Source organism: Malus domestica, chromosome 15 (assembly GCF_042453785.1).
Source record: "Malus domestica chromosome 15, GDT2T_hap1".
Classification (NCBI taxonomy): domain Eukaryota; kingdom Viridiplantae; phylum Streptophyta; class Magnoliopsida; order Rosales; family Rosaceae; genus Malus; species Malus domestica.
The window spans coordinates 24413620-24432519 of record NC_091675.1 but is presented as its reverse complement, the minus strand read 5'-3'; the positions used below and the strand labels follow the sequence as shown (position 1 = coordinate 24432519).

Sequence of the window (18900 nt, the reverse complement as noted above, 5' to 3'; positions counted from 1 at the left end):
TCACTATTTGTTGTTAACAAGCTCATAGTTGGGTAAACCTGCGTAACATTTGTACTAGTGGGTACACTGAGTTGTTGAAGAAAATTTGAATCATATGGTGTTGAACTATGTGAAGGGCCTATATTGCTTGGCTTCTTGGTTTTCCCTACAAAGCAAATTTAAAATTTTTAAGTAAAAAAGAATATTAGAATTACATCTAATAGTCAATAAAAATATAAAATTTTACTTACCAGATGAGACAGTATCTTTAGATGCCTTTTTTTTTTTCGTTTCTCCATAGCACTTTTTAATCTGGCATTGCTTACTCCTTTCGGCCTTACCAACGGAGGATTCAATATTGGTGGCTTATCAACTGAGCAACCATTTGCATTACAATCATCATCATTGTTATCATTGCTCTCTTTATTAACTTCACCCTTTGACTTGATCATATCCTTTTCAATCAATTCCTCCATCTCTCCCAATTTTTTCATGGCAACTCTAGTAGCACCTTGGGACTCTGCTCCCTTACTCAATATATTATAAGCCATTCGCATCAAAGCATTTCGACGCAATGTAACAGATGGTTCACCTTTTACCTGCAATAATTGACTATGCTCATTTGCATGCAATCCTTTCTTTGCATCTTTTGTCCAACGCTTCAATATATGTTGTGAAGGTATTTCAGTCCAAGATTTGACGTTTAGTACCCTTAGAGCATGATGACACAACAAACCCATGGACTCATACATTTTGCAGCTACAAGAAATCGTGCCATCTGATGAGTTAAGTTGGACAAGGTAAACTCTTGTGTGACCCTCCTCATTAAGTTCAAAAGAGTGTATTGTACCACAACTCTCATATTCATGCATTGTCACTGCTAAGCTATTCAAAAACTCTTTTTCAAATATTTTAAACATTTTCCTAGTGTAGACAGTAGCAACATGCTTCAAAATTCCACTCCTTTGGGCAACTCTAGAAGGGAGACCCTGATTGCAACGATAAGACTCTTCTGATTCACTTGTACACATTTTTGCTGCTTGTTTATCATAATGATGCACAAATTCAATAAGTCTCATTGTCTTGGTAGAAATTTGGTGGAAAACATTATTCGTGCTCTCACTTCTTTGTGAAGATTGTATCCGACATGTGAAAGTATCATGGCTAAATGCCGGACACCATTTGGCACGAAGCGCATACAACATATTCATCCGTGAGCACATCCGTGAGCACCCTGTAAGGTTGACTTCTGCAACTAGCTCATCCCAAGTCGACTGGAATTCCAATTCCGTCTCACAATATTTAAGACATTTATTGAACAAACGTCTAAAATCAGGGTTCGCATAGAGACTTGACATATTTTTTGCACAATTCTGAGAAATGTGCCATGAGCATAAACGATGACATACCCCAGAAAAAACTTTTTCAATGCCATTTGCCATAGCTTGACACTGATAAGTAAAAATTGTCTTTGGCTTTTGACCTCCCATTGATTCAAAAAAAGTATCAAATAACCAAGTAAACGTTTCTGTTTTCTCATCCAGTAAAAATGCACAACCAAACAATACATTTTTCCAATGGTGATTAACGCCGAAAAAAGGAGCACAAATCATGTTATACCTATTGGTACGATATGTAGTATCAAATACTACAACATCCCCAAAGCACTCATAGTCAAGTCGCGACCTTCCATCTTTCCAAAAAAAGTTTGTCATTCGATTTTCTTGATCCACTTGCACAATGTAAAAGAACATATGATCTTCTGCTTGCTTGTGCTTGAAAAGGTTGATCAAACTTTGAGCATCCCCTGCTTCAAACATGACCATTTTTTCCTTATTCACAACATTGTAGCAATCTCTTTGTGTAAAACCTACATTCTGAGACCCACCAGCTTCTTCTGCTAAATAAGAATATGTATTTGTAGTTCTTATTCCTGCAGCTGCCATGGTTTTAATCACACCCAACTGGGCTTCAGAAACTTTTCTATTTGATCTAAAAAACTGCCTCTCTTCTGGTTTAGCAAGCTCATGATTGTGTTGAGAAAAAAATTGAGCAACTTTCAACGTACCATCCGTTTGTACTGCAAATCGAATTCTAGCTTTGCATCCTGTTCTTGTCTCTAGTTTATAAGAATTGCTTGCTTCTGACGGGTCACCATCTACCTTAAAACCTTCTTTTGAACAAAGATAACAAACTTGTCTTAGTTGATTCTTTCTATTATATCTCTTTTGTCCCTTACGAACACTGAATCCAAATGTCGTAGCATAGTTGTTGTAGAGATCATAAGCTTCCTTTTCATTTAGTACAACTTTTCCCACGAAAATGTCATCGAAATTCTCCGTTCGATTCACAATGACTGGATCTTCTTCTCTATTATTTTCTTCATCACTTTCTATATCAATGATTGGATCTTCTTTCTCATGATTTTCTTCATCACTATCGGTATCAATGAATACTGTACAAGAAAAATTTGTACGTAATTGAACGGTTAAATAATGGATGCAAAAATAACAGACATATGATAGCAGTCGAATAACAAGTTAAAAATGAAAAGAGAAATTGCTAAAAAGACAAACCAAATAGGCTGATAGGTTAAATATTTTACCAGTATCCATATTCTTCCTTGGTGAAGCTTTGCTTTTTTGTGAATGGTGCGGAGCCTACTTTTTGAGAATGGTCCCAGAATTTAAACAAGTTGGAATTGAAAAGGGGGAAAAGGAGGAGAAAGGCATCGGGAAGGAGGAGAGGCAGACAGTCACAACAGTTTTTTGGCAGAGACCTGACGGTGTTAGGATCTTGTAAAACCCAGCCATTAATTTTTATTTAATAATTAACTTGCCACATGTCATGCATTTATTGGTGGGTACTACCAGCTGTCAGTGCCAGGTGGTAATATTGTACCATCTAATAATTTCTCCACCAATAACATGGAAAATAAGGTTGGCACACAAATTTGATAAACAATAGTATAACTTACAATAAATTCAATTAAATTACGAGGAGGGAGAACTTCGAGGCTAAAAATGAATGATTTTAACCAACTGAGTTACAAGTTATTTGTGAGAACGGATGATTATTAAAAAAACGCAACCCTATATATTAGGGAAAATTTATATATTGACTGTAAAGTATATAAAGAAAAATTGGTTTCACACAATATTATCTCAAAATTTTTATTGAACTTTATACTACATATCTCTTACATGAAAATCAATAATGATAGTAGCAAATGACGGATGCCTAGGTGGTTAGCATATCTTCTTCAATTCACTGCGTTCCGAGTTTAAACTCTTTTTTTAATATAACATTATTGTGTGTGTCTGAATTGTTATGATTCGTGAGAAACCAATTACCCTCCCTATAAAATGACAATGATATAGCTCCAAATGTTCAAAATTATAATGGCCGAGAACCAGATCATGAACCAAAAGGTGCTAGATTTGAAAATTATCTAATTTAGTCGGCTAACTGGTTTAAAATAATTGGAAAGGATGAGTTTATATTCCATCGATCAATTCATTTTGCGTTTTTATTTGACAGGATAGAATTATATTAAGAATCTAAATTGATTGATTGAAACGTCGTATGTCATGATGGTGCGGTGTCGTTTTACATGAGTATGAATTATGAATTTATATTTATTTGATAGAGCAGGTGCACCTGATCTGGTATATGCTCCAGTTTATACATTTCTTGGAATTGCATGACCAGACTGAGGTATATATGGGTTTGGCAGGCAGAGGCATATTTTATGAACCGTATAGCCCAAGAAACCTCTACAAGAAACGGTAGAGGGGTTGGTCCCTTCAAAGCTTGGAGCTCATTTGGTAGGCTGGTTCCGACATGTTATTTTCATTTAGAGTGGACTTTAACCCAACCCATGTTTGATGAGCTAAATTGTATCACGGACCGGATTAGGAGTTCGGGATTTGATTCCGTAATAGGACGCGATTTGAGTTCATAACACGACCATGGGTTACTAAGCAGATCACCTCCGCCAATTCGTTTCGCAGGACGTTATCTCATCTCCTTTCTTCAGGTGAATCGGAGATTTGGTTTTTCCGGTATGGGTCGCGTGTTTTGAGCAGTTTGAGGGGTTCGCGAACGCTATTGCGGGTCTCGATCGGCGTTGTCGCGAGTTGATTACTGGGTCGGGGTAGGTCGCTGGGTTGTTGCTGAGAGGAGGACCAGCCTTTGTGCCTCTTCCTCGTTTTTATATTTTTATATTTTTTATTTGGGTTCGTTAATTTATTTTTCTTGTTTTTTGATAAGATTTATTATTTGAATTAGTTTTTTTTAAAAGGTTTGTCTTATATTGAAAGTTTTCTGGAAAAAAAAATTGAAAGTTTATTTACTTCTTAAATAATAACCATAGCCAGTCCAGTTTTGTTTGGTTTAGAGTGTACCAAACAACGGACATAAATCTAGTCAAGTCTCATCCCATCCAGTCCAATATTACAACTTATATTCATGCCAATCCACCAAACGTGAGGTGTACAACCAATTTATCACAGTAGAATTATTACTTGTAGCATAACTATCTAGGAGTAGCAGAGGCTTATATATGTAAATTATAATTTCGATGTTCATCATAATTCAACATAAAATTTTGGTTTATATGATAATTTAACTTGATCTCCATTTCTTGATTTTCATCTGTTCAAAAATGATTCAGTACTTTTAGATTTTGAATTCTCATTTGAATTGGATCATCATTTCTATACAACCACAACAATTGAAGACAACTAAAATGATGAGTAGAAATCAAATTTCAATTGCTAAACTGATCAAAATTAAATATCGACGACATATTGAAAGAGTTGATCATTTTGGCAAATTGAGGTTTTAAAAATAATTATTTTGACTAATTCCCCCCAAAAAATATTTTCAAGATCCTCAACTGATTAAAAGTAGTATTGACAAATATTTTCAAACAAGCAATTGGCTTCATTTCAAAGAATTGAAGGAGAAACACCAAGTTTTGTCATTTCTTAAATTTAATTATATAGTTTTAGAGAATGCAATCTTCTCTCTTTCATAAACCTCAAGAATAGAATTTTAACTACTATTTGTAACAAGGCGATAATCTATACTAAACTATTCAGAGGAGGAAGATTCAAACTCGAGTGCAAGAAGGCGAATGCCGACTTGAATTTTAAGAAACAAATAAAATAAAATAAAAGTAACCACTTTTTTCAAACCTTCTGGATCTTTCTTTTAGTATGCGTTTCATTTGTAGCATATGTCCATGGCGGACTTTTGCAAAATGCCAGAAGAATTGGTGCTGCAGATCTTCTCATGGCTTCCTCCGAAATCTCTATTGCGATTTAGATGTGTTCGTAAATTGTGCTACAAATTCATCAGTAAACCTAGCTTTGTGGATGTGTACCTCTCCAAATCCATAGGCACACAAATTTTCATACACAACATGCATGCATCCTTTTCAAGCGTTGCATCCTCAACGACACCAACTATGACTCGAAGAAAATTTTGTTGTCACTTGACTCACTTCTATATCTTTGCAGTGACAACAATAGTGATGTCTATTACCTTCAAGATCTCAACCTCAACTTCTTTAAGGCTACAGCATATTGAAGTCCACAGGTGTATGGAATTTGGCTACGATCGAAAAGCTAAAGACTACAAAGTTGTTAGAATCGTAATGCATTACTGAGTGTTTTTGGATATTTTTTCACCCTCTCACGGAAGAGGTGAATACTATGAGTTCAAACGCCAGGCGAGAGATCAAAGTTGATATGCCTAGTACTGTGGTTTGGTTTCCTTCTTCCCAAATGTACTTCAAGGGTTTTTACAATTGGTTTGCCCTAGAGCTAGACAAACAAACCCTAGATGAAAACAAGAAAGTCATCCTTTCGTTTGACATGGATGACGAATTATTTTATGACATATTCGTGCCAGATAGTTTACAAGATAGAAAAGAATGTTATGGAAGCCTTACAAAATGAGGAATGAATCTGCTTCTTATGGTTGCCACAGTTGAACGTGTAGTTTCTGACAATTTTGATACCAAAATGCTTAAAGAACATATTCGTGGTGTGCGTTTAGAACGCTTTCAAGCTTTTGTTTATATGTATATATAGTCTCATTTCAGTGATATGAGAGAAATCAATTCTAATGCAGAAAACAAAACCACTTAATATTGATAAACATATCGATTGTTAACATATTGTTTGCTAATGCTATAGAACTTCAACTACATAACTGTCGATATTGTGTCCATATACTTGTCCTTGAAAAATGAAATTATATATGGAAAGAAAATGTTGATGTGATAATATCTTAGCATTCGTTCAGACAAGATACATGATACATTGGCCTAAAACTGTTGGAGAGTTACCATTATATCCACATCATTTTAGAACTGAACGTAAAACTGCTAAGAGTTTACATAGGCATACAAATCTTCCCTTATATTGGAATAGAAAACAAGACAATATGAAAGCTTACAACAACAACAACAACAACAACAACAACAAAGCCTTTTCCCACTAAGTGGGGTCGGCTATATGAATCCTAGAACGCCATTGCGCTCGGTTTTGTGTCATGTCCTCTGTTAGATCCAAGTACTCTAAGTCTTTTCTTAGGGTCTCTTCCAAAGTTTTCCTAGGTCTTCCTCTACCCCTTCGGTCCCGAACCTCTGTTCCGTAGTCACATCTTCGAACCGGAGCGTCAGTAGGCCTTCTTTGCACATGTCCAAACCACCGTAACCGATTTTCTCTCATCTTTCCTTCAACTTCGGCTACTCCTACTTTACCTCGGATATCCTCATTCACAATCTTCTCCTTTCTCGTGTGCCCACACATCCCACGAAGCATCCCACGAAACATCCTTATCTCCGCTACACCCATTTTGTGTACGTGTTGATGCTTCCCCGCCCAACATTCTGTGCCATACAACATCGCTGGCCTTATTGCCGTCCTATAAAATTTTCCCTTGAGCTTCAGTGACCTACGACGATCACACAACACGCCGGATGCACTCTTACACTTCATCCATCCAGCTTGTATTCTATGGTTGAGATCTCCATCTAATTCTCCGTTCTCTTGCAAGATAGATCCTAGGTAGCGAAAACGGTCGCTTTTTGTGATCGTCGCTAGATTGCTCCGGTCATTAGTGTGGATAAGTATATAAATGGATAGAGATAGGAAAGCAAACACCAGATGTACGTGGTTCACCCATATTGGCTACGTCCACGAAATAGAGGAGTTCTCATTAATTGTGAAGGGTTTACACAAGTACATAGGTTCAAGCTCTCTTTTAGTGAGTACAAGTGAATGATTTAGTACAAATGACATTAGGAAATATTGTGGGAGAATGATCTCGTAATCACGAAACTTCTAAGTTCCGGAGTGTGGTATCGTCTTGACTTGCCTTATCTGTCTCGTAGGTAGATGTGGCATCTTCTCTGGAAGTACTCTTCATCCATCCAGGGGTGGTATCTTTAACTGGTGGAGATGCACAAGGTAATGTATCAATTTCACTTGAAGCTTACTTGTAGTTTCAGGCTTGGTCAAGCGCGATACAAACCATGTAGTAAGAGTCATCCAAGTCGCCGAGCTAGGGGATCTGCTGAAAGAGGTGACAGACAAGGTAAGCAATCAGAGCTCCAAGCAATCAGTCCCAGATCAGAACTTTGATTTCGAGTTCCGACTGATTGTTCACATTCTCCCTATCTTGCAGGCAGCATGAAGGATAAAGAGAAGAAAAATGAGAAGAGATGATATGGGATACTTTTGCTTTTGAAGAAGTAACTTTCCACAGGCTTATTCTTGAACTGGGCTGGAGGGTTTTCTGGTTTCCTCCAGAGTATAAGGCCGACTGAAGAATTTGAGGGTCAAAACAAGTCCATCAAATCTATAGTACGTTCGACCCTGCTGATATGGGATACTTTTGCTTTTGACAGAGTAGTGGATGTATCGGCACATGTGCTGTTACGCTTGTCTCCACATGCTTCCTTGTATCCTTCTCACTTGCCCTATATGTTCCTCAGGCAGATGCGGTATCTTCCCTGGAAGCATAAGATGTTGAAGATGAGTACTCGAGAGCAATGCCAGGTAAGTAATCAAGTAAGGGGTTCCAGGCAGTCAGTTCCTGACTGGAAGCTTGATTCCAAGTGCTGACTGATTGCTCTCTTTCTCCTTGTCTTGTAGGTAAGAACAAGGCCAAAGGAAAAGACAGGGAAAAAACATGATATGGGATACTCTTGCTTTTAACCCTGATGATATGAGATATTCTTGCTCTAGTATAGCTTGTTTGCAGAGGTATTATCGGGGGGAAAGAAAGCTGAATATTTCGAAAGGCTTCTTTGGGAGTGCCCTCTCAGATATGAGGAAGGGTTGAGCATTTTTGCAGGTCTGCCTGTCTGTTGGGGATGAAGGTCAACATATATAGGAGTCTCCCTAACAACAAGTAGTAATGCTATTCCTTTACCCTGCTTGGTCATAACACGGTAGTGGGAGCTGCCAGCTTCACATATTTTAACTTTGTCAGAGCACTTTGAAAAAGTGGTCTATGGTATCTGGAAAGCTGATGTTGCGTGTAAAGATTACAGACAAGCTTTATCCAAGGAGATCCGGCTCTTGAAGTTGGGAAAATGGTGCCTCTTCGGTTTTCGAACAAGCAATCCTGTCGGAGATCTGGCTCTCGAGGTTCGAAGAACGATGCCTTTTCGATTTTTGAGAAAGCCATCCTGCTAGGGGTCTGGCTCTCGAGATTTGGAGAGCGGTGTCTCTTTGATTTTTGAGAAAGTAATCATGTTGGGAGTCTGGCTCTCGAGATTCGGAGGGCGGTGCCTCTTCGATTTTGGAGCAAGCAATCTTGTTGGGAGTGTTTTCTCGAATGTGAGAAAAGGTTGGGCATGTTTGCTAGTCTATCTTGCCACGAAGCACAGAGGTTGACACACAGGGACTTTCCAATTATCCAGCAGTGGTACTGTTCCTTTACCCTTGTGGGTAATAATATGGTAGCTAGACCTTCAAAATTTATGTGTCTAAACTTTGTTAGTGCTGTTTCTTTGCTATTCTTTTACCCTTCTTGGTTAGAGCGGTGTAGTGGGAGCTGCAAGCTTCACGTGTCTCAACTTTGTCAGAGAACTTTGGTAAAGTTATCTGTGGTACCCATGAGCTAATGTTGCGTGTGGGAAGTGGGTGATTGAACAGTAAGATTCATGTGCTTTCTACTTCACCAGAAATCTTCAACATAATGCCCATAATTTCCGCAAAGCTGACAGGTGCTGACAAGGCTGGAAAAGTAGGTGCCTCTTCGATTTCTGAGATCGGCCCTCGTGGTCTCTGAGCAGCCCAGCTTTTGAGAAAGCAAGCGCCTCTTCGATTTCTGAGATCGGCCTTCGTGGTCTTTGAGCAGCCCAACTTTTGAGAAAGCAAACGTCTCGTGGTCTCTGAGCAGCCCAGCTTTTGAGAAAGCAAACGCCTCTTCGATTTCTGAAGCTCCGTCGAGTGCAGATTTTTATAGAGGCTGACATTAAGTTCCAAAGCACACTTGAATCTCCACCAGTAGAAGCTCAATTCTTGCACTTCTAAGATCTTGATTTGTCCGACCTCTTCTCTCTTCAACACCTTTGAAAATGTCTGGCCTCTCCGACCGTCATTTTGACTTGAACCTTGTTGAAGAGGCAGCCACGCCTTCTCCAGACAACATATGGCGCCCATCCTTCGTCTCCCCTACTGGTCCTCTTACTGTTGGGGATTCCGTGATGAAGAATGATATGACCGCTGCGGTAGTGGCCAGGAACCTTCTCACTCCCAAAGATAACAGACTACTTTCCAAACGATCTGATGAGTTAGCTGTTAAGGATTCTCTGGCTCTCAGTGTTCAGTGTGCAGGTTCTGTGTTTAACATGACCCAACGCCTATTTGCTCTAACCCGCCAAGTTGAATCATTGGCGGCTGAAGTGGTGAGTCTCAAACAGGAGATTAGAGGGCTCAAGCATGAGAATAAACAGTTGCACCGGCTCGCACATGACTATGCTACAAACATGAAGAGGAAGCTTGACCAGATGAAGGAATCTGATGGTCAGGTTTTACTTGATCATCAGAGATTTGTGGGTTTGTTCCAAAGGCATTTATTGCCTTCGTCTTCTGGGGCTGTACCGCGTAATGAAGCTCCAAATGATCAACCTCTGCTGCCTCCTCCTTCTAGGGTTCTGTCCAGTACTGAAGCTCCAAATGATCCCCCTCCCGTGCCTGCTCTTTCTGGGGCTCTACCGACTACTGAGACTTCTCCTAAGCAACCTTTGTGAAGGCTCCCTCTTGTTTGTTTATTTTGACTCATGTATATGTACATATTTGTGACTTATCGGGGATATCAATAAATAGCTTTCCTTCATTTCAACGTATTGTGTTGAATACACCAAAGCCTTCTTCGCTAAGTTCTCTGAATTTTCTTTTGTTGAAGCTTGTATGTTGAAGCTTTGTGAGTGGAGCATGTAGGTTGAGGTAGTATTCCCTTAATTTCCCAAGTGAGGAAAACTTCTCCGTTGGAGACTTGGAAAATCCAAGTCACTGAGTGGGATCGGCTATATGAATCTTTGAACGCCATTGTGCTCGGTCCTGTGTCATGTCCTCCGTTAGATCCAAGTACTCTAAGTCTTTTCTTAGAGTCTCTTCCAAAGTTTTCCTAGGTCTTCCTCTACCCCTTCGGCCCTGAACCTCTGTCCCATAGTCGCATCTTCTAATCGGAACGTCAGTAGGCCTTCTATGCACATGTCCAAACCACCGTAACCGATTTTCTCTCATCTTTCCTTCAATTTTGGCTACTCCTACTTTACCCCGGATATCCTCATTCCTAATCTTATCCTTTCTTGTGTGCCCACACATCCAACGAAGCATCCTCATCTCCGCTACACCCATTTTGTGTACGTGTTGATGCTTCACCGCCTAACATTCTGTGCCATACAGCATCGCCGGCCTTATTGTCGTCCTATAAAATTTTTCCTTGAGCTTCAGTGGCATACGGTGGTCACACAACACGCCGGATGCACTCTTCCACTTCATCCATCCAGCTTGTATTCTATGGTTGAGATCTCCATCTAATTCTCCGTTCTTTTGCAAGATAGATCCTAGGTAACGAAAACGATCGCTCTTTGGTATTTCTTGATCTCCGATCCTCACCCCTAACTCGTTTTGGCCTCCATTTGCACTGAACTTGCACTTCATATATTCTGTCTTTGATCGGCTTAGGCGAAGACCTTTAGATTCCAACACTTCTCTCCAAAGGTTAAGCTTTGCATTTACCCATTCCTGAGTTTCATCTATCAACACTATATCGTCTGCGAAAATCATACACCAAGGAATATCATCTTGAATATGTCATGTTAACTCATCCATTACCAACGCAAAAAGGTAAGGACTTAAGGATGAGCCTTGATGTAATCCTACAGTTATGGGAAAGCTTTCGGTTTGTCCTTCATAAGTTCTTACGGCAGTCTTTGCTCCTTCATACATATCCTTTATAGCTTGGATATATGCTACTCGTACTCCTTTCTTCTCTAAAATCCTCCAAAGAATGTCTCTTGGGACCCTATCATACGCTTTTTCCAAATCTATAAAGACCATGTGTAAATCCTTTTTCTCATCTCTATATCTTTCCAGCCACGTCAAACTCATTCTTTCCGCACTTCCACGCATCTCCACCTGCGTAAAACCGCGGTTAGTAATTGCTTTTCCAATGTTTGCTCATACATCATTATCATCATAACTTGGTCAAAATCATGTATATTGGTCGGCTTTTCTTTCTTTTTTTCGATTATAGTAACTAAACGAATATTAGCAAAGACTAGGTCCCCGAAAGATAACCAACAGAGCAAGAGGGACTTGCTTCTTTTAATCACAATCGAGTTAGCAAAACTATGAGGTAAAAGAAATCCAATTAAAGGTCAAGGACCCAAGAGGTTCTATGGATGACCAACTATAATATACAGAGAACAAATGGAAAGAGAAAGGCATAGAGACACTAACCGGAAAATTACTCTGAATCAGAGGACATTTGAGAACGTGGATCCAGTGTCGTGATCATTTTTTACAGCATCTCACCCATGTCTTCCAATTCATACTTTGCAAAGCCCCAACTTCTAACTAACTCCACCCCAGGTGCTCCTCTAGCAATCCCACAGCTACGAAGGTCGCCCAATCTATTCTCCAAAAATGGCAAGACGGCACTGCTAGACCGTAGTCTAGCTGCCATAGGGATGGAATGGACATCAAGTGATCCCCTTGATGGGGAACCAACAATTGGCGTGCTTAAAAGTTCACCATGTTGGTCAACAAGGTTGCCAAAGATTGAAGGAAAAGGCAAGGTATTGGAAGAGGACATTGAGCCACTGACAGATGGCAGAACATAAGCATTGCCATGGACTGTCATGGATTCTACTAATTATAAGTCCTCGACATCTTCTGCTATCTCTTGTGTCAATGGCTGCAAATTCCCTGTTATATTTTGACCAACCCGATTCTATTGGAAATGACAAATAATTAACCAAAATCACTGCTAACAACTGAGGGTCTGATACGAAAACCGATTGAAGTAAATACCAGTTAAAGAAGGGGTGCATTGCAGCATCCAGAATGGCAACCATATTCTGCCTAGCCTTCCCTGATAGGATTTGCACAACCTCACTAATAGCCACAACCCCAGCTTCCTTTGAGATCTATTCTTGATGATTTTTGTGGAACAAAAAATAATCAGGAAGAATATGGGGGCAACACGTGGATTATAGGGTAAAAAGAGAAAATTACCCTCGAGGAACACTGTAACTCCTACACGCGAGCAGTGGACAACCATTACTCAATCAAGTCAAAAGTGCCCAAAATGGAGAACAACATTTGTCTCGACAAGTTATAGAATTGACGAGCGCCTTTGCACATTAGACGACCTTGTTGAATCAGCTATTGCAACACACTAAGATGCAATGTGCCCCAGACGAGGTGTCATAAAGTAGGACAAGGGCAAACGAAGAACCTCTTCAGCAGCGTCCTGGCAAGCAGCCACCTGACCAACCACGAACAGAGCGTTCGAGCAGTGTACACTCCCGATTGGGCCCCTTAGATAGCGTATACTCCCGTCTTAACGTGCAGATGAGCGTGCACTCTCGACTAGGCCCACGGACGAGCATATATACATGATTGCGGCCATACTCCAATAGTCAACATGAGCAACCTTCGAAGCGAAGTGTTAATTCACGGCTAGGCTCACAATAAGCATCATCCACCTCACATCGGAGTAGGCAGTACTAATGACGGAGAGAAGTAGTTACTCAGTTTGGCTTAAGTTCAACCAGCAGTCTGCGAAAAATTCCCTCGCTTACTAGGAACAAACCACATGCACCGTAGTCGCGACATAGACGAGCCGAGCAAGTAGAAGAACAGCCTAGACCAGTAGGTCAGACCAGGGGCAGCCGAAAGCTCCTTTACCCCCAACAAAGGTAAATTCCGAAAGAAGTGGAAAGGCTGTTGACCGAGCGATTGTGCGATTTCCAACTGAACAAGGTCACTAATGAGGCACTATGATAGGACATGATCAACATAAGTAGGTCATCATTCATGGACGAGATCGAGCAGGCAGAGCCTCCATGCAAGTTCAGCATACCACATTTCACATCATTTAAAGGGGATATAAACCCGGAGATACCTAAAGCACTACCGAAGCGCAATGATCCTCTATCGAAACAACGACGATCTCATGTGCAAGATATTCGCACCACTCTACAAGGTAAGGTGCAAGATTGGTTATACACCCTGCCGCCACAATCCATCCGAAGTTTCGACAAATTTTCTTTGGTTTTCACTAAAGAATATTCATCCTATTTGCTCAATCAAGAAAAAATCCTACCACTTGTTCAATGTCAAGAAGAACCCAAAGGAGTCGCTTCACGACTATGTGAAGAGGTTCAAAGCAGAAAAGGAAAAGATAGTTAGATGTAATAACTCGATAGCTATAACAGCCTTCCAACTCTGGTAGAGAAACATGCATTTTGGGACGAAGATCTAACTCTGGCAGACTCTTTCGCTTTGGCAGAGAAACAAGCACTTTGGGACGAAGTTTGCCGATGCACATTCAAGGAAAATCTGAGTGATCTTGAATATGAAGTCCCCCACTACTCTGAAGGAGATTCAAGGTCTGATTGGATGAGCAGCCGCATCTAAAGCAGCAATAAGCTCTACCCTTATACGAGAAGAGCTGGAGGCCCAACAACCTGTATTCCACAGTTCAAAAGTTCTCCTCGATGCGGAAACCAGCTACCAGAAATTCAAAAGCTAACTTTGGCAACAGTTGTTGCAACCTGGAAGCTCAAGTTATACATTCAGACGCACGTAGTCATCTTTATGACACACTATTCCACCCAATCCAGACACACAACAATAAATCACAGACACTGGCGGTGCAAAGTTTTTTTACGAACGCAACAACTTAGCTCAAAAGGCATACCAAGGGTAGATGAACACTAGAAAGACACTCGGAAGCAAGTTTTATCCTCGTCATCCCAGAAGATTCTAGATAGGAGCAACATGTATCGGCAAGTTGAGCACCACCTCCTGCTGTGTATCACACGGCCCTAGCCGACCCTTGAGCCATAATTTAGCTCTAAAGTAGCCCGATACTGGCAGTTGAGCATTTCCTGCTACGTGTAATATGGCCCCAACTCCACGGTTCCCTACCGCACCTTCACGCCTAGCTTAGGCGACGCAACAGAGTGACCTAACGATGCTCCGGAGGCAGCTTAGCATGCCCTAGCCACGCCTGCTTCACCCGATGGAGACTTCTGGCATTTGCACGTCGATGGCACATCCAATTACAAAAGCTAAGAAGCAGGCATGGTCTTTGTTACCCTGGACAGTTCGATGCCTGAATAGGCAATTACTCTAGGCTTCAAGACCAACAACGAAGCAGAGTACGACGCCCTAATAGCAGGCCTCCAAATGGCAAAAGACTTGGTGATGAAAAAGCTTGCAATTCATTCTGATTCCCAGCTAATCACCAGCCAGACTACTAGGGAGTACACGGTAAAAAGTTTTGCTGGCAGATAATGCCCACGCGAACGCACTAACTGGCCTAGGCTCCACCCTCGACCACCAACTCAAAAGCTCTATCCTGGTGGAATATCTAGACAAGCCAAGCATAGAGGCGGAGTTAACAGCCGAAGTGTCACAGGTTAGTACAACTCCAAACTGGTAAAGTTCTATTATATACTACCTGGTCAATGACACACTCCCCACGAAAATGTTGGAGTCTAAAAAGCTCCAAATAAAGGCAGTACGTTACTACATGTGAAACGACATTCTCGCCCGAAGATCCTACACCTGACCACATTTTCGCTGCCTAACGTCTCCCGATCCTTAGAGCAGAAGGCTTTTAACGCAGGTTACTATTGGCCTACCGTGCATCAAGATGTTAAAGAGTTAGTGCAAAAGTGTAACCGCTGCCAACGCTACAAGCCGGTACCAGTACTGCCTGCCAATAAGCTAACCCACATATGAGTCCTTAGCCATTCATGCAGTGGGCAATCGACTTGGTAGGGCCAATGCCGCCCGCTACTGAGGGCAAATGCATGATGATTGTGGCAACCGATTACTTTACCAAATAGGTAGAAGCAAAGCTCATGACAACCATGACTCAGACAGACATAAAGTGCTTCATATGGAGGAACATCGTTTACCAATTTGGCATCCCTCAATCCCTTGTCACCGACAACGGCCCACAATTCGTGGGCAAAGATTTGGCGAAGTTCTTCCAAAAATATGGCATCAAGTAACACATGTCCACACCAAAATATCCTCAAGGCAATGGGTGGGTTGAAGTATCCAACAAGATGATTCTCGACTGCCTCAAGAAATCCCTCACTAACAAGAAAGGAAAATGGCCAAACGAACTCCTCGGATATCTATGGGCATATCGCACCACCAAAAGATGAGCAACCGATGAGACTCTTTTCTCTTTGGCATTTGGCTCAAAAGCAATCATTCATCCCAATGTCATCGAGCTAAGTATCAGCTCTCTACTGCCAAGCATTAAGCAGAATAGTAAGGAGATGGCCACAAGCTTAAATCTGGCAGAGGAGAAGCACGAGCAGACCATCACTCACATTGCAGCCTACCAGCAGCAGTTATTCTCCAGCTACAACAAAATGGCCAAGATCAGGCAGTTCCAGCCCGGAGATCTAGTCCTAAGAAAAGCCTTCATCACTGCACGCAAAAATGGCTCCAGAAAGATGGATCCCATATGGAAATGTCCGTACAAGTTCAGCAGAGTAGGCGGCAAGAGTAGCTACACCCCTGCCACCATGAACGATAGAGAGATCGAAAAGCAGTGGAATGCCTACAATCTGAGGAAGTACCATGCATGACCTCCCACTACATCAAAACTCGAAGACTCAAGCAGCTAGATGGGCACCACCTTGCAAGCCGATGACTATCCAGTTGTTATGCAGTCCTACTTTACAGCTAAGTTCTTGTTCGTTTCACTCGTTTTTCAATGAGGAATTTAGAAGTCATCTACAACTTGGCTTAGCTAAATTCTTACAACAATTGATCATTCCTGCACTTCAAAAGAAGACTATGCCCTTCTCAGGGACTCATCGTAGAAATTGCGCCCCCGATAGACCAACCATGCTCTCTAGTGCGAGAGGATAAACTAATTGTTTTCCAGTGCGAGAGGGTAAACCAATTCCCTGACACCACATAGGTCTGCTTTCCAAGGTGGAAGGATAAACTTACAGTTCGAATATCCAGATGTGGATTAGCCGAGCTGCCCTGGTATAACTAGGTGCACGATGACTTACACTGGGATTCCTATAAGAAGCCACAATGGTCTTTTTCAAGGCTTAGCTAACTGAGGATTTTGGGTCTCTTGGCCTAATCTGTGGGGAATCGGGCCTCAGAGATGGAGGAGGCACATTACGTAGTACGCCGTATGGACGGCTGCCATGGAATCCTAAAGCTGCTACCGAGTGCACTAAGGTAACCTGCAATTTCTGGAAGATTGCTTACAGCTTGCCTTTCGAGCAGTAAAGCCGCTCTAGACTTATACAACCGCATATTCTTGTGGAAGGTTAAATAAGCTAGCGTTTATATACGAAGCTTTATCCATTGCCGACATGCTACGTAGTCGATAAGTTTCACCTTTGCCAAGTGCGGAATGACCTACACCAAGTTCTAAAGTGTTGTGATACTTGCTATGCAACCTACGGAATTGGAAAAAGCCAAGGTTAATAGCCCAGTGGTCATGCAGAATTGTCTGCTTCTGTAAGTAAGGTGTTCGGTTGCCGACCTTATGGCTAACAACTTTACAAAGTTCTACACCAACACCTACGACTACATAGGCTACACGCGCTTATCTCCTTATAGAAAAGTAGCATGCCTGCCACTGGTCTATAAAGTCTAAAGGTAAGGGCATGAACAAAAAAAACGAAGATGGAGAAAAACGAAGGAAATCAATTTATTAAATTTTCTAGCAAAATTGATTAACGACTAGTAAAGGCCAAAGGAGTTCAAGCAAAACAATAGCGACAAGGAAAACAAAGACAATTCTAAAGGCTACCTAAAATACTACCCTTCAGCAACCGCAACGTTCCCAGCAACGACATCATCTAGCGCTTCACCCTCGGCTGCTCTAGCTTGGGCATCAACCTCTCCGACTACTTCACCAATGAAGGCCTCAAAAGTAGTAAGCCTTTCGGAGGAATAGAGAAGGTTTTGAAGTCTTCCCAGCAAACTCGAAGTTAGACGGCTTACCAAAGAGATGATCTACAAAACCCAACTTGTAGAAATCAGCCTGACTTTGAACAAGCGAAGCCTCACGCCCAGCATTCTCACATTTCAGTTGCTCGTTCTCCTCGAGCAGACCAACAATGACGCGCTGTAGCTCATCCACTTATTTATTTAAGCTTTCATTAATCTTCAGCGCACCTTGGAGTTCCAACACTTGGGGTTTAAGCCTATCAACGACGTTCTTGAAGTGGATCACTTGGTTATAAGTAGTAATCAACTCTTCATCCTTTGCATAAATAGCGGAACTAAGCTCAGAAATGGCACGCTCGAGATCTTGAATATGAGGTATGTGGCATCCGATCTCTTTCTCTGCACTTTCATACTTAACTTGGATCACTTCAAGCCTAGTCCTCAAGTCAAAAATCTCTTAGCGATCAATCTCAAGTTGCAGAAAAGTGGGGGCAGAGATATCATACCCCTTCAAAGTGACAAGCTCATATTCCAACCTCTCAATTTTCTCAGCAGAAGAATAACCTTTTGTTGCCACAACCTTTGCCACCTCCTTGGCAACCTTGGTATCCTCTTGGTCAAGGAGCATAGATTCGGCTACAAGAATAGTCATCTTTTGTATCGTTGCAAGTAGAACAGTCTTCCTATACTTGGCCGTATGCTTCACAGAGGAACTTGGGCAAACAACCTTTCTAACGCCATCAACTTAGCATAAACGTCCATATCTTCAAACAAATGTGGTTTCAAAAGCACATAGATCTCAGCAACCTCCCTAGAAGCAGGCTTAGTGGATTTCTCATAACTGCCCACACAAGCAGCCTCCACCTTCCCAGCAGGTGAATCAGTCTCAACAACAGGTGGAGTAGACCTTGGCGTCACTTTAGGAGCAAAGTCCACCTTATCATTTTTCATAATAGCAAATCTCTCCAAAGGTAAACCAGACTTTAGGAGCAAAGTCCACCTTATCATTTTTCAGATCTAGCAGCCTCATCTTTCTTCCCCTTAGAAGAAGTCAAGTCAATCATAAGCTTATTAGGGCAGACGGACCCTCACGAGCAGCGAAGGAAGTCTTCGGCTTTTTTTTTTAGTAGGTAGGGAAAATCTATTTTTTTCACCTTCTTTCGTCCATGACCGTGATCAGATGAGCCAATGCATTCGCCTTAATCCTATT

The 18900-nt window shown here is 41.4% G+C and overlaps 1 protein-coding gene across 1 annotated transcript; it reads right to left on the bottom strand.

Moving 5' to 3' along the window:
- Nucleotides 1-118: 118 nt before the first annotated feature.
- LOC139191798 (protein FAR1-RELATED SEQUENCE 5-like) lies at nucleotides 119-12378 on the bottom strand. The gene is made up of 3 exons (XM_070812818.1): nucleotides 12051-12378; nucleotides 231-2434; nucleotides 119-145 (listed from the first exon to the last, which is right to left on the bottom strand). Exons 1-3 carry the CDS (start codon nucleotides 12376-12378, stop codon nucleotides 119-121), a joined length of 2559 nt encoding a protein of 852 aa, XP_070668919.1.
- Between the last annotated feature and the right edge of the window lie 6522 nt (nucleotides 12379-18900).